This window comes from Mastigoproctus giganteus, chromosome 2, assembly GCF_048544385.1.
Source record: "Mastigoproctus giganteus isolate SK-2022 chromosome 2, ASM4854438v1, whole genome shotgun sequence".
Lineage (NCBI taxonomy): Eukaryota > Metazoa > Arthropoda > Arachnida > Uropygi > Thelyphonidae > Mastigoproctus > Mastigoproctus giganteus.
In genome coordinates, this window is record NC_143576.1 from 224,379,527 (window position 1) to 224,401,978 (window position 22,452).

A 22,452-nucleotide genomic window follows, 5' to 3' on the forward strand; every position below is an offset into this window, starting at 1 on the left:
TAAAATTTAACTAATGTTATATTTGTTATTCATCATTATAATGGAGTTCTTGTAATAAGCTATTTATTTGCAATCTATGCCTGTAATCCATATTTTGTGATTTAATAATAAGAATCAGATTAAATTTTATATTCGATAGTTTTCAACTTTTTGTGAAAATATCACTAGAGATATCTTTCAACTGAAATTTTGATTCTTTCTGGTATTATGCTGTAAAGTTGGCATGAGGTTATGATAGCTGCCATTTATTGCATTTAATTTGTGAACTTAACTGTTTTTTTTAACTGTGTTGATATTTGCATGCATAGTGTATGCAGCTATTCTTTCTGTCTCCCTCTTTGCATCTAATTTCTTTATACTTATTGCCTTTTTTATCTTAGATAAGAGATGATGATGAATTGGATATCAGTTGTGATATGTCCCTTTCTGCAAGAGCAGCAGAACAAGCTGAACATCTGGTTCGAAAAGTTTTAGAAGAAGCTGAGCAAGCTGAACAGCTAGTAAGAAAAGTCTGGGAAGAAGCTTGGAAGGTTTGTGAAATTTCTACTGCTGACTGAAATGCTTCTATATAAATTGAAATTACAAATTCAAATTTTATCAGTTTTATAGGATAAACCTTATTGGTCATATATGTGATGACTCTTTCATTCTACACATTCACTGTTAATATGATTAATATAAATTCATTATATGGACTTTTTATTCAAAAATAACAAAACTATTGCTGAGGCTGAAATGAGAGATTTCAGTCTTGGTATAATGTCCTTAATTTTTTGGAGAAATTCATTTAGATTCAGCTTGTAAAATAACAGTGTATATCTTTTCTCCACTCCTATTTCCCTTGGTATACCTGACTTAATTTTAATATAGAGATGTTCATCTATGCACTCACATATTTTGTTGTCATCTATCTAGAATAATGAGAACTGAATAAATTCTGGAAGGAAATGGAATCAAAGTTTCAAGAATATTAGAATAAATATTTATCAGCTTTTAAGGTTAACAGTAGCCCCATGCTTGGAATCAGTACTGTGTAAATTGTTGTCCAAGAAAGCCCTTTTAGATAAACCTAGTGAGTAAACAATGCCTTGTACAACGTTAGTGAAATCTGAGTTTAAGATTCTATTATCCCTGCCTACTATCTGATAAGGCACTAGTCAGTGCTGACATATGTTGTGGCAGGGTGAGGGGCAGAATCTCTGCTTTTGATAGAAGTCACCAACTGCTTACAAGACTTGATCAAAATGTTTGTTGAATAAGCTTATAATTCTTGAATGCATAGTGGTAGCTAAAATATAATGAGTTGCTTAAAATGACATATTTTGAGCATGTGTATGCAAAGTTTCAACTTGTTATATGCCAGTCTAGCAAAAAACTGCTTTGATTGAGCACTTGTTTTTCTCATTTGCCATGAAATGAAAAAGACCTGAGAGTAATTGTGCAGTCAGATATGAAGTTTTCTGAGCAATGCAGACAGGCTGCCAGGGCAGGTCATGGGGTTTTGTCAATGATATATAGGAATTTTGCTAGCAGGGAGAAGGAGGTGATTGTCCCTCTGTATAAGGCAATGGTCAGGCCACGCCTTGAGTACTGCGTACAGGTCTGGAGGCCTCATTTTAGGAAGGATGTAGATTTACTTGAGTGTGTACAGAGAAGGGTAACAAGATTGGTGAGGGGAATGAAGGGATCCTCTTACCAAGAGAGGCTTAAGTTCTGCAAATTGCAGAGGCTGGAGACTAGCCCCCTGCGCTGTGATCTGATTGAGGTGTATAAGGCCTTGAATGGGTTGAGCACGCTGAATTCTGATGGGATCCTTCCACTTGTTCAGATTACAAACCTAAGGGGACATAAATTCAAATTAAGAAAAGACAAATGTAGAATAGATGTGCGGAAATTTGCCTTTACCCAGCGGGTGGTTAATTGCTGGAACAAACTTCCATCTGTCGTTGTGGAAGCTGATAGGTCGAATAAATTTAAGGAGGAACTGGACAGGCATTTGGAGGGAATGGTGTGATTTTTTTTAATTTTATTTTTTTCTTTTTGGCTGATGCTGCATAAGCTCATACACTTGCTTTCTTGCATCATATGCCACTACTACTACTACCTTTACGAAAGCAAAAACCTTTCCCTTTACTCCTGATGGTAGTTACCTCTTTGAGTAAATTTCACTTCAGCACACTGTGATCACTGCCACCTAGTAGTGGTTACTTTATCTGCAGATTCTTAATGCATGAAGAATCACTACTGATAATCAGATCAAGAATATTACTCCCTCTAGTTGCCTCCCGAACATGCTGCTGTAGAAAATAATCATCCAATAAATCCACAAAAGCCTTGCTAGTGTGTGAGTGACCACAAATTCCAGTCAATATCTGGGAAATTAAAATCCCCCATTCTAAGACTCTCTGATTTACTGGCCCACTCTATTTCTCTGTACAGTTGTTTATTATATTCATCAGAGTCATTAGGTCTATAACACACTCCTACTCTCAATTTTGCTCTTCCAGTGCTTATGTCACAACCAAACTGACTCGACACTGCACTATCCAGCCATGTCAACTGCCTGTACTTCCTTGGATTTTATGTGTTTCTTAACCAATAGCATAACCCCTCCTCAATTCCTATCCTGTCTATCCTTCCTGTACACAGTGTACTCCCCAAATTCCACACCTTTGATATTTTGACCAACACCTCAAATTCATCAAAATTATTTACCAAATTCCTAGCATTAGTGTACACACACGTATACATGCACCTGTTCCTGTTCTTAGCTACCCTAACACAGCCCATGTATTTACTTGTTCCGCAATGATTCCCAGCAGTCAATGGAATCCCCTGCACCTTGTTTTTTTAGCTGCTGCTCATTCCAATAGAAGCAGTGCAAGAACCACTTTCAACTCTGCCAGCGACTACTGTTAATCTATTAGTCCGTGTATCCCCCCCAAGCTAGCAGTTTTCCGACCGACCTAACACTGCCTGATAGCATCAACAAATATTCTTACACCCTTTCTATTTAAGTGTATCCCATCCCTGTAGAAGCAGTTTCTCCTGTTAACAAACACAGACCAGGCTGAGAAAAATTCTATCCTTTTGAGCCTTGCATAATCTCTCCAGGGCTAAATTGATCAACAAGGCTCTCATCGTATACTGCCTTCTATCGTGTCTGGGCAGAATTGCAGACACTTTCAAATTCAACCCTAACTCACTGCTTTTTTCAACATTGACCTGTACTTCTTAAATAATTCCACTGATCTCCTACTCTTAATATCACTAGTGCCAGTGTGTACAATAATATCACCATTTGTGCCCTTAAAATATATCTGCCCTACAATGTCATCACCCTTTGCCCTGGCAGACATACCCTGGTACTGTTCCACCTATCCTTTTTGCACAATATATTCCGTTTCCCTGACAGTAGAGTCACCAACAACAACTAGTTCCTTTGGGAACAGCGCCTTCTGCGTTGGGGATTGCCCCTGTGTTGCGTAATGTTCAAGTGTAAGCTCTGGCATTGATGTGGGCAGCTGAGAGCTTGATGGGCTCCTCATTTTAAATCCTTCGAGAACATCCACCCTGTACTTCAAGCTTTCATGTAGGCCCATAACAATGCTGAGTTGGCACCTGATTTCCTCACACTCCTTTCATCACGCACACACAAAGACATTCCCCTTAGCAATATCATGTCCCATTCCTGATTGCTCCACAAACATCACACAAGCAGTGCATTTCAAAAGGATATGATTCAGAGGGCATCCACCTCCCCCTCAGTTCTCCCCTGAGCCACAGCACTCCCATTAGTTTGAGCTTTTTGCTTTGCTGCTCTTGTCTGAGTAATGACTTTGATTCAATTTCAAATAAAATTTCAGTACAAAAATATAATCCAAACTTATATCCCAATGCAGTTATAACACGACATATATGTATTTCAGTATCGAGTACTATCTCCAAGTTACGTTGTGTGTCTTTCTTATCTCCTGTCAAGTTATGTATTAATTTATAACGTTACGTTTGTAAAATCTAGGTCATTATATGTATTTAGTTAATAAAATACAATTTAATTGACAATGAAATTTAATAAGATTAGTAAATTTTACTGATTAATTGATACTACTATATTAAGCTAACAGATTTCTAATACAATGCTACTTTTTTCGCTATCTAGTTTTACATTGTATCGTATAACAATGGCAGCAAGTTACGAATGGTAAATCTACGGATACTAAGTATTAATTACTTTCAAAATAGACCACAGAGCTTGACTAGATTTATAAGCTGCTTATAGAAAATAATTTAATATAACAATTTACTCAATAAAATGGCTAAATATAATTGAAACTTAGCATCCGCGAGAGCTGCAAAAACTTGTCCAACAAATGGATTAGATACCCTTTCCGATACTAAATAATAACCTGCAAAATCTCTATCTAAGTTCAAATTAAACTAAGTATCATTACTAGGAATATAAAGCTACTTCTAGAAAATAAATTAATATGCCAATTTAAATCAGTAAAAAAGCAAAAATTTAAGAAAAACTTCTCTATTAGCTGGAGCCATAAAAACTTTGCCTGTTCATGTACTCTCATCAGTTTGTAGTCTTCTTCTCGTCAACTTCTCCACTAATTTTGGTTTTCTCTGAATTTAGTTCTTCCACTCTTTTTCTCTTGAATATTAATGACCTTCCACTGACTGGAAATCCTATCCATAGTTTTTCTGTTCTAATTCTATATTCCACCTTTCAATTTAAGAAACTAGCCTTCACAAACAGCTTTAACTTTTCAAATAGCCACCACCAATTCCTTAAATGCCATTCTCCAGTAGGATGAAGAAAACTTGTTTGGGATTTTTATTTAAAAAAAACTTAGATGACGTTCAAACAGATAGCATTACAATCTAAATCTTTTTAATATGTAATCTTTTTTTATGGCATTATTAATCAAATACATGTACAAAAGAAATAATATAACTATTTTTTATGTTGTTTAACTAATATATATGTATATGAAAAAATAAAGAAATAAAAGTAATCTGTGGAATACAAAAGTGAAGTCAAAATGTCATTAAGAAATGTGGACTTCACTTATCTTCTGCATTAAGGATTGCAGTCTTTTATGGACTGTATCTGTTCTAAGAAACCTATAAATTAATTTTAAATAACATGAACTTTGTATTGGGTAATATTTACACAAAGTTTACATACTATAATGGCATGTTTCTAGCACAGTTTGAGTGAAAGTGGACAAATTGTTACTTCTGTTATATTTTAACACGTTCACAGCCTTTATGCACATGTGCATAAAATGACACTAGGAATGATGTACCTTGCAGCACATCATTCAAAATGCACCCAAGTGGTGTGCCATAATACATACAAGTGTCTTTCTTAAGTGGTCAGTTAACAAGTGTCATATAAAGTTAAGACACATGAAATCAACAACTATTCAGTATTGGCAAACTGACTGAACACTTTAAGTAATGCTTGGCTTTTTTTTTTTTTTTTATGTAAACCCCAAACACGAGAGGTATTAGAACTTATAGTACTTAGTACCGTGCTTGGGTTGGAGGTTGAGAAGACGAAAGAAGATATTTGTTGACACTGGACTTGAACTTCTGTAGACTGTAATTTTCAGGAAATACGTACAAAGGAAGGTGATTCCAGAAAACAGCAGTTGAATGAATAAACAAGGAAGATGAAAAGTTGGTTCTGCGAGTTTGAAGTTGGACAGTAAATGGACGTTGGCTGGTGGTGGCACGTGTTCGGAATGTTTTGAAAGAGAGAGCGGGAATTATAGAAGCCAATTCAGAAGAACAGTGCCCATGGAAGTATCTGTAGAATAGGCATGCAGCAGAAACAGTACGTCTATGAGATAGCGAGTGGAGAGACTCTGTTAGAGATGAATCATTAATTAACCTAACTGCCCTCTTCTGAATGGAAAGAAGCCTGAGAGAGATTTTGGGGGCACACCCCAGATGTGGGAACAAAATTCCATGACAGGGCGAATTTGCGATTTATACAGAGTGAGAAAAAAAGTAACGCCGAGAGTGAAAGAGAAAACCAAGTTTTTTAGATGCAGAGGAAGCAATATTTGTAATGTGCTTGTGCCAGAGAGATTAGAAGTCAGGGTAATCCCCAAAGGTAAAGTACCTGCCCGGCAACCCAAAGGTCGCGGGTTCGATTCCCGCCTCGGGCTTGGATCAAAGTACTGCAAAAACCTTGGGAGGTGCATTATGGCCACAGAAGCCGATGCGCCAACAACTACCAAAAAAAAAAAAAAAAATCCCCAAAGGAGATATATCATTTTGCCTAGAAATCGGAGTGTCACTAAAGATAAGCATAGGAGCAGAAGAATCCTTTTTGCGAGATATAAGACAAGACTGAGTTTAAGAAGGGTTGAAATCAACTAAGTTATCTTTGCCCCACTAGAGAATTACCTGAAGATCGGCATTTAAGGAATTGGTAGCAGATTTTCGAGAATTTGAAGCTGATTGAACAGGGCAAGGTTTCTCAAAATGGAAAGTGGAATGCAATGTGCTAACATCGGCAAAACTATGGATAGGTTTTCCAGTCAATGGAAGAAGGTCATTAATATACAAGAGGAAAAGAACTGAACCTTGGGGGACACCTGCATTAGTGGAGAAGTTAGAAGACAGAGAGCCATCTACCATCACCCTCAGTGAGCGATCAGAGAGAAAACTGGATAACCAATTACTAAAAACAGTTGGCAAACCATAAGATGGAAGCTTGTTTAGAAGACCTTTATGCCAAACATGATCGAAAGACGTTGAGATGTCAAGAGCAACTACTTGTGTTTCACCGAACGTTTCCATTGAATTAGTCCATAAATGGGTAACATCACCAGTGGATCGACACTGACGGAATCCATACTGGCGATCATTGATTAGACGGAAGGTTTCTAGGTAGTTTTAAGAGTTGGCGGTTAATTGATTTCTCCATTACTTTAGAAAGAGTAGAAGTAATTGCAATGGGATGATAATTGGATGGGAGGGATTTGTCACCCTTTTTAGGAACTGGCTGGATATGAGCAAATTTCCAAGCAGAAGGAGAAACACCTTTGGAATAAGAAAGTGAAAAAAGGCGGCAAAGAATAGGAGTAAGTTCAGGAGCACAGGTTTTGAGAACAAGTGGAGAAATACCATTGGGACCTGGAGCTTTCTTAGCATCAAGATTCGTCAAAATCCTTCTGACATTCTTTTGACGGAAGACCACAGGAGGCATTGAATAGAGCGTGTTGGGAATGGTGGGAGGTGTTTTACAGGCGCCTCCATAGCCAGGTGGGAAGGAGCAGCAGTTCGTAGCACACACTTCTTGATTGACCGGGGTTCGAGCCCGTCACCACCAAATACGCAGGATGCGGAAAGGTCAGTGAATGACCCCCGCATATCCCGGAGCAATATGGCCTTAGTTGCTAATGCTCCTAAAAACCAGTTAACAAACACAACGAGGTGTTTTACCAAGATCATTAATATGTGAGCTGGAAGAAAAATGGGATGCTAGCAGGTCATTTATCCTTGGCTGAAGTGACAACAGAACCATCTGGTTTGGACAGAGGTGGGAGCAGAGATGGGCAAAAGTTGCGGCCAATAGCTTTGGCAGGGGATCGGAATGCTCGGCTACCATTAGGGCAAGAAGCAAGTTTTCTACTCTTATCCTGTTCAAACTCTAGTTTGGTCTGATTAATAACTTCTTTACAATTGTTGTGAGCTTTGGTGTAGACAGAAAATGAAACTGAAGAATTAGAAACAAACCAATTACAATATGCATCATTCTTCTCTTGAACAGCCTTAGCACATTTATTGGAAAACCAAGGTTTAGATAAAGGACGAGATTTTAAAGTGGAGTGTGGGATAAAGGATTCCATTCCTGCAAGAATAATTTCACTGACACGATCTGAGCAAACGTTGACATTAGAAGTTTTGAAACAGTAATCCGACTGAGGAAAAGAAGAAAAGAAATCTCACAGGTCATCCCATTTTGCATTCTTGTAATGCCAAACAACACGAGGTTGGGAATAGCCATGAGATAAAGGCTCCATTGGAGAAGAGACAATCACCAAGTTGTGATCTGAAGTGCCTAAAGGACCTCTCACTTCGACCGTGTACTTAGAAGGGTTGTTTGTGAGAAAAAGATCAAGCGTGTTGGCTGTATGATTAGGATTGTCCGGTATTCTTGTAAATAAATGAACAATCTGTGCAAGGTCATTAGTAATTGCAAAAGCCTCAGCATCTCGACCTGCTGGATCGGTGTGACTAGAAAACGGAAGCCAGCTGGAGTTGTGAACATTAAAATCACCAAGAAAAATTACCTCACTGTTAGGAAAGTTGGACTGGAGAAAGTCAAGTTGCAAAGAGAGGAAGTCAAAGAACTCCAAGTGATTAGTGGAGTTGGGAGAACGGTAGAGACAACAGATGAATTTTACACAATGAGGTAGAGAGATTTTAAGCCAGAGAAGATCAAAGAGAGTAGATTCCAAATTACCAAGTCTCTGACAAGGAATATCAGAACGGACATATGCACAAGTACCACCTTTGAGGCGAAAGGAATCATACAGCAAATAATTTGGGCATCTGAGATGAGCAGTAGTTGAATCAACCGATAACTGAGATTCTGTCAGAAAAAGTACATGGGGTTTGGCAGACTACAAGTGAAAATGGACATCGTTAAGATTAGAATTGAGACCACATATATTTGTGAAATGAATTATAAAGTGCTTGGGAGGTTTAGATCTTTTCGCAGATTAGCTTGCTCTGTTAGTTTGACAATTCATGGTGTATTCAATAGTAAGAAAAAGTGGGTGGGAAATGCTGTATGAAGTAATGAAATTTTTGGATGTGGTGTACACATGGTAAGAATATAACCAGATCATTGACATAACATGGCCTCAACAATGCTCCCCGCATACACAGTACTCTGACTTCCTCCAGTAACTATCTGGCAGAGTAGCGGTAGCAAGATTATACACTAGCTGATCCGGAAGCCTCCTAGAGAGTTACCAATAGGTTCGGTCCGGTATACTAACTAGCGGCCAGCCTGCGAACACCGTTTTAGAGCTGTACCCTCGAAATGTAAGGAATATTGGATCTCGCCACGATGTTCATCATAACCTCAAAAGTCATCGATCATACTGCATGATGGAAGAGATGTGGAAGGGTTGACCGGAACTTGGTTCTAGAGACTAAACATGAGTTCCACCACTTCAAGCCTCCAATAAGTAAAGTAGTGGTATTGCACCTTTTGATGAGAGTCATCTACCACCAATACTGCCTGGTAGATATAATTCTGGATATGCTGTACAATAACTTATACCTAATTATCAAAAACTACACACCCATGAGCCATGCAAAGGCAAACACTAATAAATTTCCTATGTGGTTCACAAAAGAAATTATTCAATTACTCAGGAAAAAACAACAAATGTTCATAAATTTCAAAAACACCCAGAGACATGACATTTACACTCAGTTCTCCAATCTAAGAAGGCAAATAAAAAACAGTATCAATTTGGCCTACCAAAATCACTTAGCTAACCTACAAAATGCAATGCTAAACAGGCATGATATGGGTCCATTCTGGAAGCATTGGAAAATGGGTTATAAAAAACAAAAAAACATGAACAAAATGGAGAACATTCAATCAGATCAATTTGCAAATTTCTACAGTGAATTATATACTGAAAAAGCTGATCACAGCAGTAAGCTTGACAACACCTCTCCCTCATCATATTTCAGTGATACCCTGACACAATTTGAAGTCAATGCAGAGATGTTACTGAATACCATCAACAAATTTAAATTAAGTTATGACACAAAGACTGGCAGTTTCCCCATGGCACTCTGGAAACACTGCTTTGTTGTATTGCAACAACAACTTATACATCTGATCAAGGCCATTTTCAATAAGGGATCACTCCCTAGTATATTAAAGGAAACCACAATCACGCCTCTTTTTAAAAAGGGGGCTAAAGACACACCTTCCTCTTATCGACCCATACACAAATCTAATCCCCTAAGCAAGATCATTGAGAACCTGCTTTACTCTCAACTCTGCTCCTTCATGAAAAATAAATTCAGCCACATTCATCATGGCTTCCTAATGGGCAGATCAACTGTGACTAACCTTCTCTCCATTGAACATGACATAAAACTTAGCCTTGACAATAACAATCAGGTAGACATTATATACCTTGATCTACAGAAAGCCTTTGATTCAGTACCACATAAGTTGCTTTGCCTCAAATTAAAGAACACAGGTCTGTTAAGTAATGCCTTATCACTTATGTCTAACTTTCTTGAAAACAGGAAAAGCAGAGTTAATTTTGAAGGAAGATACTCCTCCACTTTCCATATACAAAGGGGAGTCCCTCAGGGTTCTCCTCTGGGGCCACTACTCTTTGCTGTATATATTAATGACATACAGGATTGTATGCAACATGTTGACATCAAAGTGCTCTCCTATGCAGACGACTTGAAAATATACAAAACCATCAAAACAACTCAAGACTGTGAATCACTGGAAATTGGACTAGACACCATCACCCGATGGATCACAAACAATGGTCTAACATTAAACTTAAACAAATGCTGCACCATGTCTGTCACAGACTATCATAAAAAACACAAGATTATTTATCCCTATAAAGCTAATAATCATGAGCTATCGAGAATACATGAGGTCTCAGATTTGGGAGTATGGTTTTCTGAGAAGGGAAACTTCAACACACATGTAAATAAAACTACAGCTAAGGCCTCCAAATCCCTTGGACTGGTTAAAAGAATCTGCTTTGATTTCACTAATGTACAGCTCATAAAAACAGCTTGCATAATGATCATCAACCCAATTCTAGAATATGCCTCTCAAATCTGGAATCCTCACACCAAAATTCTTATAAAACAACTGGAACGTATTCAGAAATCCATAGTCAGATTCCTGGTGTACAAATCTAGGTTGGAATTGAACACAAAATCCTACAATGAATGGTGCATTCACTTTGGGATTGTACCACTCTACCAAAGGAGAGCTGCGGCAGACTGCAAATTCCTAATGCATCTAGTGGCTGGCAAGCTCGATGCCCCCGAGCTGCTCTACCTCATCAACTTCAGCTGTCCTCCAAGAGTTTTGAGAAGACAAAATATGCTGGCACAAGAGCCATTCAGAACTGATCAACTCAGATTCCACTACTTCAACAGAACTGTAAAACTGCTGAACGACTCCAACATTGATATACTATATGAAAACATTAATATCAAAAAAGAACTACAAAGGTTTTTCAATCAAACTAATAGAGAATAAAAATAAATGATTAATTTAATAATAACAACAATAATAATACTATAAAGAAAGGTATACCTAGCCTTAACAAAAAAAAAAAAAAAAAAAAAAGAAAAGGAAAAAAGTAAACAAAAAAAAAAAATCCTTTTTTTTTTTTTTTTTTTTTTGTTTACTTTTTCTTCAAGGAACTAAGTTAAGTAATAACAATTGTATAAAAAAAAAAAAAAAAAAAATTTTGGGATAACAATTAAGATTAATAACACAAAGCAATTAATTCAACTAATTGATGTGAACAATCAAGAAAAGAAAACAACATAATGCTTAGAAATACTAATTTCTCTGTTACCACAGCTTTGCTAAAATGCAAATGGTCTGTAACGCATGATATGCATTGTATATGTTGTAAATTGACTTTGTATATTTGAAATTGTATATTGATACCTGACATTGTGTATAGATTGTAAATAGAAGGATTCTATATTTCTACGGTCAAATTCCTCCTCTGTAAGGCTTCGGCTGTTTTGGAGTAATAATAAATAAAAAAGTAACATAGAGGGGCGGCATTCCTCCATGTGGTGTGGGCGCCACACCTCGACTCCTGCTTATGTTGGTTCACACCTGGGTGGTCACCTACTATGTACTTGTGCATGGAGGTTATACCCAGGATTACTAACAGTCCCACCATCGTGAAGGTGCAAGCAGAGGATTTGGCTATCACAGACCATCCGGACTTTGCCGAAATTGGGTCCACTTGACTTGAGTGTCACCCGAATATCAATTTCATCAGCGTTTTAGACTCCCGGGTAGCAAGTGCAGCTTGTCTGGCCTATCTAAGAGAATGTCTGTGACAACCTCAAGGACTAAATTGTATTGATGTTAATTTATGTGCATGAATAAACTTTTTTTTAAATTAAGATTTGTTCTGATTTACAGCCCAGAACAAAAGTAAGTAATCACTTTTAGCAGTGAATTCCAAACTTTTAATTTTCAACCATTATGTACAAATTTTCAGAAAGTTGGGGAAGTGGGAATGTTGGCATTTTTCATCTTTCCAAAAATTATCACATATTGATATTGCTAAGTGGCAGAGAACAAGTTAAACTATATCAGAAGTAACAATAGCAGTCAAATGGCAAAATAAAGAAAATATTTTGAGTAGACATATGGGTTGAATCTGTGAAATAAGTACAACTATTGATGTTGTTTTCCAATGTTAGGTAAAATTGAATTTAGTTTAGCCTTTATGATATTAAAATAATGTCTTCATCACTATGTTTTCAAGTTATATAAATACTGTTTGTGTGTGTATTTTTATAATTTTCCTTTCTGTGTTTCCCCAGGTATGTCATTTTAGCTCTCTGCCAAGATGGCTTCAGGATAATGATTTTCTGCATAGGGGTCATCGACCACCACTTCCTTCCTTTACAGCATGCTTTCGTTCCATATTCAGGATACATACAGAAACAGGAAATATTTGGACACACTTATTAGGTAAATAAATCATAGAATTAGTAATACTGGATTGACCAAGATAATACAGTGGAAAAAGACATTTCCTCCCTATAGAGTCCTGCATATATCAACCCATAGTTAGGTCGCATTTTGGATATTGTATACAGGTCTGAGGCCTCACTTTAGGAAGGATATTGATTTGCTGGAACGGATGCAGAGAAGGGCAGCCAGATTGATAAAGGGAACAAAAGTGCTCTTACTTAAAAAGGCTTCAGTTCTGCAAATTGCAGTCTTGAGACCAGGCACCTGCAAGATCTGATTGAACTGTTTAAAGCCTTGAGTGGATTCAGTAAACTGTATGTTAATAGGATTCTTCCACTTGCTGAGACTATCCACATGAGGGGATATAAATTCAAGTTGAGCAAGGATGGTTGCGGGATAGATATGTGGAATTTTGTCTTCAGCCAGCAGGTGGTTGATAGTTGGAACAGGCTTCTATCTGTTGTGGATATTCAACTCATCTACTTCACTGTTCACCGATCTGTGCCCTCCAAGAATTTGTAGGACACAGATTGGTGAACTCTTTGTTTTTTTTTTGTTTTGTTCTCCAACTAGATCTAGATAAGTTGGGAAAATGGGCTGAGAAGTGGCAACTGAAGTTTAACATTGAAAAATGCAAAGTACTGCATATGGGCTGATGCTATATAAGCTTTGCAAGCATTGCTGGGTCATCTAGAGAAGACTGCAGTAATGGTTAAGACACAGCATGGGTTTGTTAAAGGGAGGTCTTGTGTGACCAATTTGATTGGATATTACGATGTGGTCACAAAGGAACTGAATGTCAAAAATAATTTTGATATCATATACTTGGATTTCAGGAAAGCTTTTGATACTGTTGCACATGGCAGACTGCTGTACAAATTGGAGAGGTATGGCATTAAGGGTAAGCAATGGATAAAGGGATGGTTGAGTGGGAGATGACAGAGAGTGGTAATCAGTGGACACTGCTCTCCGTGGACAAATGTTATTAGTGAAGTTCCCCAGGGTTTGGTGCTGGGCCCATTTTTTTTTTTTTTTTTTGTGTATTCATTATTGATATTGATGAAAATATATCAGGATTAATGTCCAAGTTTGATACAAAGGTTGGCAGGGTTGTTAACGACAGTAAAGACAGTATTCTACTCCAACTAGATCTAGATAAGTTGGGAAAATGGGCTGAGAAGTGGCAACTGAAGTTTAACATTGAAAAATGCAAAGTACTGCATATGGGTAGCAATAACCCAAGAGAAACATACCAACTGTGTGGTACTACACTTGGAATTGCAAAGTGAAAAAGACCTGGGGTTAATTGTGCAGTCAAATATGAAGTTTTCTGAGAAATCCAAGCATAAAGTAGAGCATCCCAAAATACCTTCTGTTCTAAGGCCAGCTCCTCATGATAGTACAATGATGTTAATTTATGTGCATGAATAAACATGTGCATGAACTGAGCAGTGCAGACAGACTGCCAGGGCAGGACATGGAGTCTTGTCAATGATATATAGGAATTTTTCTAGCAGGGACAGGGAGGTGGTTATCCTGTTGTACAAGGCAATGGTCAGGCCACACTTGGAGTACTGTGTACAGGTCTGGAAGCCTCATTTTAGGAAGGATGCAGTGTTGCTAAAATGAGTACAAAGAAGGGGAACAAAGGGGTGCTCTTACCAAGAAAGGCTTAAATTCTGCAAATTGCAGTTTCTCGTGGCTTTGGCACCGGCATTGTACTATCATGAGGAGCTGGCCTTAGAACAGAAGGTATTTTGGGATGCTCTACTTTATGCTTGGATTTCCCAGAAAATATTGATCATGCAAAAGTAATAGTCATTTATGTGGTCTTGAGGTTTTTCTATCACTAGAAAAACAAAAGGCATCGATTTATGATTATCTCTATACCAGCCTGTTAATGTCCTTGAACACAAGGTACAGGAAATCTTTGGAGCCCATACTTTATCTTGATCTCCCACTTTACATCTGAAATAGAGTTCATAGGCTTTTCTCATAAGTTGTAACAGTGGCTTCTGATGCAATTTTAATACCACTTCTCCACAAATGTAGCAAATGCTGTCAGGCTTATTTCAGAAAGAATGTGCCATATTTCATGTACTATTGAGGTACACACACACACATAAGAACACAATTAAGAAATTGTAAATTTTTATTTCTAATTTAAGCACAGTTCATGATTTACACTAATGCACACGACACTTGTTTACAAACACTAATTCACTAAAACACTTGTTCATTTTGTTCAACACTCACTCACTCTCTGAAACACATACACTTTTTGTAATAAGAAAATGCGTGCTTAGTGCGGAACCCACTCATATATATACCATTAGAGACGTCTCTAGAAGGCCCACAATGTTTCTAGAGAACTCCGTCAAACGTTCTAGACCCTTCCAAAAACACCTGAACTTTCTTCAACGCATAGCAGTGTTCTAGAATGTTTCAAAACATTCTCAAATGTTCTAAGAAAAATAAATAAATAATAAACAAATAGATAAAATAGAAGGAAAAGATGATTAACCAGTGATATTTGAAAAAACTGAGAGTGATGAGAACTTTGTAACTACATATCCGAGTTTTTTTGAACATATTTCCTACAAGAATCCGTCAGAATTATTTCAGGGAGGAAATTGATGCTGACCAGGGTAATTATATACTTTTATTGTTATTACAGGACACTGAAGACAGGTCTATGACAGAGGACACCAGAGTTAAATTTGAGTCTTGGACAAAAATGAACAATGAGGAGTTCTCTAATTTATGGTGCCACTAGGGAATGGAGCTGGAGAAGCACACAGAAAACTACAAGCAGTGCATGGAGGGTTAACCTTGAATGACAGCACCATCTGAAGGCAGATGCATTGTTTTACAGAGGACTAAACATTACTGAAGATGACTCATGGTCTGCGAGGTCAAAGACAAGCATGACTTATGACAAAGAGTTGATAGTTTTGTGATGAAAACTGCCACATGAGTGTCAAAGAGATTGCTGTACCTTTCTTTGTTTCGGTCTTGGATCAAAATGAACAGTGAGTTTTCTCTAATTGATGGTACCTAAGGAATGGAACTGCATAAGCACATGGATAATTGCAAGCAATGTGTGGAGGGTCAACTTCAGATTATAGCACCATCTAAAGGCAGATGTATTGCTCTAAAAAGGGCTAAACATTGAAGATGACCCATGGTTTGGGAGGACAACAACAAGCATGATAGTGACAACAAAAAGTTGATGAGTTTGCAATTAAAAAACTAATATCATTGTGGAGAAGACTGCTGGATATTTCTGGTTGGTTCAGTCCATAACATTTTGTGTATGCAGTTGAACGTGAGTAAGGTCTGTGCATAATGGTGCTCTGCATTCTCATTACAGAACAAATATAAGCAGAGGTGATTGCAACATCATTGGTTATACAACATGACAGAGACCTGAGATTCATCTGACAGATCATAACAGTGGGTGAATCATGGTTTCCATTGTCATTTTTTAACAAAAAAAAATTAAAGTATGCACCCACTGGAAACAGACTTGCCACCATGAAAAAAGTTTGGATTGGCTGCTTCTCAGGAGAAGGTTCCATGTGCCATTTTGTGGAGTGGGTCAAGAAGGATCATTATGGCTGCCCTCTAGTGTCATTCTAAAGTTTATGTTAATAATTGGAGAAAATAACATCAGGGTCCTGAAGAGAAAATTTCTTCTAGCTCTACTGCAGAGTGGTGGATCTTTCATCATGATAACACATCCTCACACTTATCTGGTGTGATAACATTGTTTTACGCAGAGAATTTTTGAATGCTTTTCCTACACTCCATACTTAATAGATCTAGCACAAAACAACTTCTGACCCCTGAGAGAACTGATGGGGGAAAAATCTCGATGGACTGATTTGCAACACAATCTGTTATGGCATCAGCAGTCCACCATTGGGCTCATACTCCCCAAGAAGCTTTTGCAACAGCTTTCCAGAAATGGTAGAATATTTTTGGAAATATGCAGTTATTAATGAAGGATATTGAAAGGGAATAGTAGTTGAATTTTTGCTTTAACCACTAGTAAAATAATAAGAAATTGATGGGTAGAATTTTTGAAGTACACCTTATAATTTTTATATCCAGTAATCCTGTAAAGCATTTTATATACTGTTACTTTTGTTTATGTAGAACAGTTTAATTAATCCATTAATCCTGTAAAGTGTTTTATATATTGTTACCTTTGTTTATCTAAAACTGTTTTTTTTTTTTTTTTTTTAACTTTACTGTGGTCATTGACTAAGGGCAACTTTATAGACTGCATTATAATAAACTAATATTATAATTAACAAATACCATTGCATAAGTCATAAAAACAATGCATTCCTATGGAAACCAGATGGATTGACATTTTTGAAGTATTTATAAATATCACTGTACTTTACAATAGGGACTGACTTGGTAATATTACTAAAGACTTATTAAAAAAGAAAACACTAAACCATGTTACAAATACAGCCAGATTTCTACCATCTTTTTTAAGGCTAAACTTGATGTGATGTGATTCTATTCCTGTGTACTAAGCCAACCAAATATAAAATGAAATAAGCTAAACTGAAGTAAAGTAAAGAAGAAAAACAAAGCAACTCACCTCCAGTAGTGAGATTGCATGACCCCTAGCCTAAGGAGGTGCCCACATCCACCCACATGCACACAGACACATTCAGTACCTGTGAACTCCAAAAAGATTGTTTCAGTTATTTACTGCTTTCCAGTAAAGTGCCAGTGAATGTCCTATACTATCTGAAGCAGATAGCAAATAATGAATAGAATTCAAACTTAAGGAGTAAAAAAAAATATTCATGGCCACTGCTCAGGTTAAATAAGCAAACATAACAAACCAAAGTGCAAATTTAAATGTTAATGCAGTCATTCTACAGGTCTGAACCAAATACACATATGCAAATTATCATTGAACTAAATTATAATAAACAGATTTAATTAAATTCTTAAATTACATAAACCAAATGATAGAAGCACTGATTGAAGCATTGTTTCCTTTGGGTGTACAATTCTTTCTGTTTTATCCATTTTCAAAAAACTGTGCTGATTCTTTGAATGAGTGTGGATGTGTATCTCCTTAGACTAGGAGGCTTGCATTCACTCTGCTAAAGGTGAATGGTATTTTGTTTTTCCTTCCTTGTTTTATTTCAGTTCATTTCATATTAATATTTTGATTTAGCTTGGTGTATTAGGAGCAGAATCACACCTTACTGAGTTAAGCCTTAAAAATCCAGAGGAATTTGTTGTACAGTCAGTCCTCGTATAGCACGATAGTTGTGTTCCTAGAAACCCTCGTGCAATGCAAAATCGTGCAATATAAACAACAGGCCCTATGGGAAAAATAGAGTTAGGTGCCGGCCACCCAAACTTGAACACACATTTGAAACCAAAACATAACCAAACACAATTGCTAATGCTTTTGCTTCTATCGTGAGCAAACTCGTACTTTGTTTGATTTTATATCCAAACAGATGACAGCCGTTCCATCTTTTCCAATTCTTTGTGTCTTAATCTAATGGATTTTAATTACACTTTGAGTTGTTCCTGCTATGAAAGTTGTTTTTATTTTCTCTGCATTCTTTCTAATTCTCGGCGTTGCCTCATTTAGGTCTATAGCACGTGCAATATCACATGGTCTTTCATTTCGCTTAAAGCGTTTCACAATTTCATATTTTTTCTCTATCGACAGAGGCGGATTGGCCATAAGCCTTACCTGGGAAACCCCAGTGGGCCGGAAAGCGGTGTGATTTTGGCCATAAACCATAGTATGAGGCCACTATAAATTTTCCCGGGTGAGAATTTTTGACCCAGTCTGCCTCTGTTTATTGATATTGCTTTTCTTTTTCTCTCTGAACCTGCAGTGTCTTCACCAGGACGCTTTCTTTTCACACCTTTTAAGTATTTTACTCATTTTCAGGGAATAAAGCACAATTACAAAAGAGGAGGCACGCTTGATACACAGAGATACACTATTAACACCTCACATTTTACTAAAGCACATTTCTAGGGGTTACTACCATAAAACAATAAAAACAATTTCCTGTTGTGTTTCTGCTAGTGGAATCTTATAAACTGGTAGTAAACTCGATCTAATTGCATTTGCGATTATACCGATAGCTGGAATTGTGTTGGTTTTTGCGTTATTATGGTGAAATGTGTTTCCCCTTCACTTATATAAAACACATAAATACATTTTCAGAATCTTTTCTTCATTCCTATTGTGTTGCGTTCAGTTGGGGTGATTCCGCGTTCGACTGTCATTTCTTGTTAACACAAAGGCGAATCGTGCATAAGCGAATTCGGTTCGTGCTATATAAGATATCGTTCCCCTATTTATAAATCGTGTATGATCGAATTTGTGTAGTGTAAACACATGTTATATGAGGACTGACTATATTTGTAATGTGTTTTAATGTTTTCATAAAGTCTTATTTGCAGTAATTTTTTTTTTTTTTTTTTTTTTTGAGACAGTACGCAACGGTACAGCATACCGATACCTTTATTAACAGTGACATGTGATATTTGGATGCAGTACACTTCAAAATTTGTAATATTCCGTAAGTTTTTTTCACGTTTACCTGCTATTCAAATAAGCTTAAAATTATTTAACTAAATTTGCATATATCACTGTCTATTGTTAAGATATTTTCTATATAAAACTTTATAACCATTTTTAGAATTCTAAATTACTCAGTCAGACCTCTGTTTAACAAACTCCTTTTATAGCAAATTTTTTTGAATTCCCGTTGGAAGTTACATGTTACATTTAAAATAGTTTCTGTTGAGCGAAGAAAATTTTCATATAAAGAACAGATTAAGACAGACTTAACTCGGTATGCACTGTTCACATTTCTGGCCTTCGGGCAATTTAGGCAATTAGTGCTGCTGCATGAATTAAGAGAGCTAACAGTATTACCATTCTACAACTTAGAGGTACTCATAACACCTATACGACCACCTGTCCCACATTAGAAGAAGTCACACTGGTGAACAGTGAGCAGATCAAGGGGTATTCCCGATGCTGACAATGGGCTTTGGTCAAACTTCTTCTGCATTGGTGTCCAACCTTTTCCCGTACAGAAACCATGTTCAAAAAAATTCAAAGTTAGATTTCTTTAACGGACCGCACTGAGTGATTCGAGAAAAATTAGTGTTATAGGGATCCTCGTTATCCGAGAATAATTGGTTCCAGAAAATTCCACTTAAAACGGGGACCAATTTTCGTAATGTTTATTATTTAAATAACACTAGATGCAACTAGGCATATTGTTTTAAGAGTTTAAGATTCTATATCTATATAATATCAGTGTAGATACACCATAGACAACTCTTAAAGAAAAGTAGTGTAAAAAGCATAATTTCATCTGTATCTCATATTGTGCTCATCCTTCCCAACGAGTTGCCTATGTTTTGCACTACCTCGAATAAGTAATGTTTCACTAATAAAGAAGACTATTGTTACTTATTCTCAGTGGATGCCATCACCCAGATGGCACCGTTTGGTGGGTGGGCAGGTACCCTGGTATCACAAGTGAAGCCTTTCTTATTCGAGGTAGTGCAATACATGGGCAACTTGTTGTGAAGGATGAATAGATATGGTGTATCTACACCAGTGTTGCCAACTCTTAATAATATTTCCCGCTAGCCGCATACTCAAAATCCGCTATTTTTAGCACTTGACCCGCCAAATTTTTTAAATTTTCTTTGTTTGTACTTTGTAGTGAATAAAAACAAACAAATAGTATATATAAATAGTTATTTATATAACTATAACTGTTTGTAATATAAAAATATATAATATATAACTGTTTGTAATATAAAATCAATATTTAAAAATCTAAATTAATTTCGAAATTCAATACCCCCTCATCATATGCTTCTTGTGTACCTATTTTGCGAAGCACTTCTTCAGGTAAAACATAATTTTTACAACACTTTTCAACTCTTTTGAGCCGTATCGTACTGATAAGATTGCATTAACCGTGCCAACACTCATTCTGTTGCGTGTTTTGTTTTTTACTAGATTTAAGTTGCTGAATATTCTTTCCACATCTGCATTGGATAATGGCAAAATTAAAATTCCCAATGCAAATTCGATAATTTCTTTAAATGGATTTTTATCGCTTGCATCTCGATATTTCGAAACTTCTGACCAAAACTTCATTGTATTGTTGATGTTTTCCCATTTAACGAGAGTAATGTTTATATACTGTTGCCTGTTGTTGTTGTGATAAGTTTATTCATTATTAATTCATTTATTTTTCTTTCAAATTGGTAACCTAAATATGGCTTAGGGTATAAATAATTATTAATGTCCTCTTCTATCCTTTCAATATGTGTATTTGGTAAAAACATTTTATTGGCAATCATCGAAAATAGCATGTTTAAATCATGTAGTAATAATGTAGGATCGGCAGTATTTGATTCAAAAGATTTGTTTACTCTTTGTACTTCAGATAAGATAGGTTTTAAAATAAAAGATATGCTAAATTACTTTCATCTTTGAACATTGAATAAAGAAGTTCTGCAGTATAACATTTGTCAGTCAAACGAGTTATTTCAAAATGGGCTTTTAATTCAATATACTGTTCTAAAATTCTTGTTATAGGAACTTCAATGGATAACCACCTTGTTTGACACGAATGAACTATCTTTTTCGGATCTGCACCATCGTTTATGGCACTGTACACTGTATAAATATTTGAATTGATTTTGTCGGCTGGTGGATTTACTAAAGGCACGATTTTGCATTGCACGAGGGTTTCTAGGAATACAACTATCGTGCAATACAAGGACTGACTATACTAAGATATTATTACACTGTAGTTATTAGAAATAATTATTACTTATTACTCTTATTACTTATTGCTCTGTGGTTATTAGAAACGTTGAAAGAGATGTCGGTAATTCGGATCGCATTTCTTGGAAGCCAAACAAATACGACGAAGAAAAATTATCCAATGCCATTCCTTCGCTGTTTCAAAAAAAGGCGTCATTAGAATTTTTTCCACATTTTTAGATTTGATTCAACAATTTAAAGCTATGACCCAATGATCAGGTCGTTTGACCGCGAGCGTAACTACGTCAAATTGTTGGGGTTCTCCTCAGGGAAATCCAGAATAATATAAAACGGATTCTTCGCTTTATAAAAAAACAAACTATGAAATATGATATCCCTACTATTTCAATTATGAATTATTTTTATTGTTAATTAAATAATTAATTGAACAATTAATTTAATATTTCTTAATATAAATGTTACATTGCCAAAATACATAAAATGCTAAACATTTATACTCTTCCCGCTAAAAAATCCGCTATCCGCTATTTCATACTTTTATCCGCTAAACCTGAAGCAATTCCGCTAAAACTAGCGGGAAAACCGCTAAAATGGCAACACTGATCTACACCAATATTATATAGTAATGTTTGTTATGTACTTGTACATAATAAAAAATGGATGAAGGAACTGAAAAATGAGAAAATTATTTTATTAGACATTTTTTATTATATGTTACACAATGTAAGGTTAAGTAAAGTTTATTGAAGTTACACTTTTCAGTTGTACGAATAAAGAATGAATCCAGAGTTGTTATGTTTTTTTTTTGTTTTTTTTTTTTTTTTTTGTTGTATTTTTTCAG

At 36.3% G+C, this 22,452-nt stretch overlaps 1 protein-coding gene across 4 annotated transcripts in view; it reads left to right on the forward strand.

The window, feature by feature from the left end:
* Positions 1–22,452, forward strand: part of LOC150090174 (adiponectin receptor protein-like) — a 155,701-nt gene that overhangs the window by 86,992 nt on the left and 46,257 nt on the right. For all 4 annotated transcript variants that reach the window (XM_090368990.1, XM_090368993.1, XM_090368992.1 and 1 more), the window contains exons 4-5: positions 381–530; positions 12,625–12,775. In XM_090368990.1, the coding sequence (XP_090225116.1) occupies positions 381–530; positions 12,625–12,775 (301 nt within the window). The remainder of the gene's footprint in view (positions 1–380; positions 531–12,624; positions 12,776–22,452) is intronic.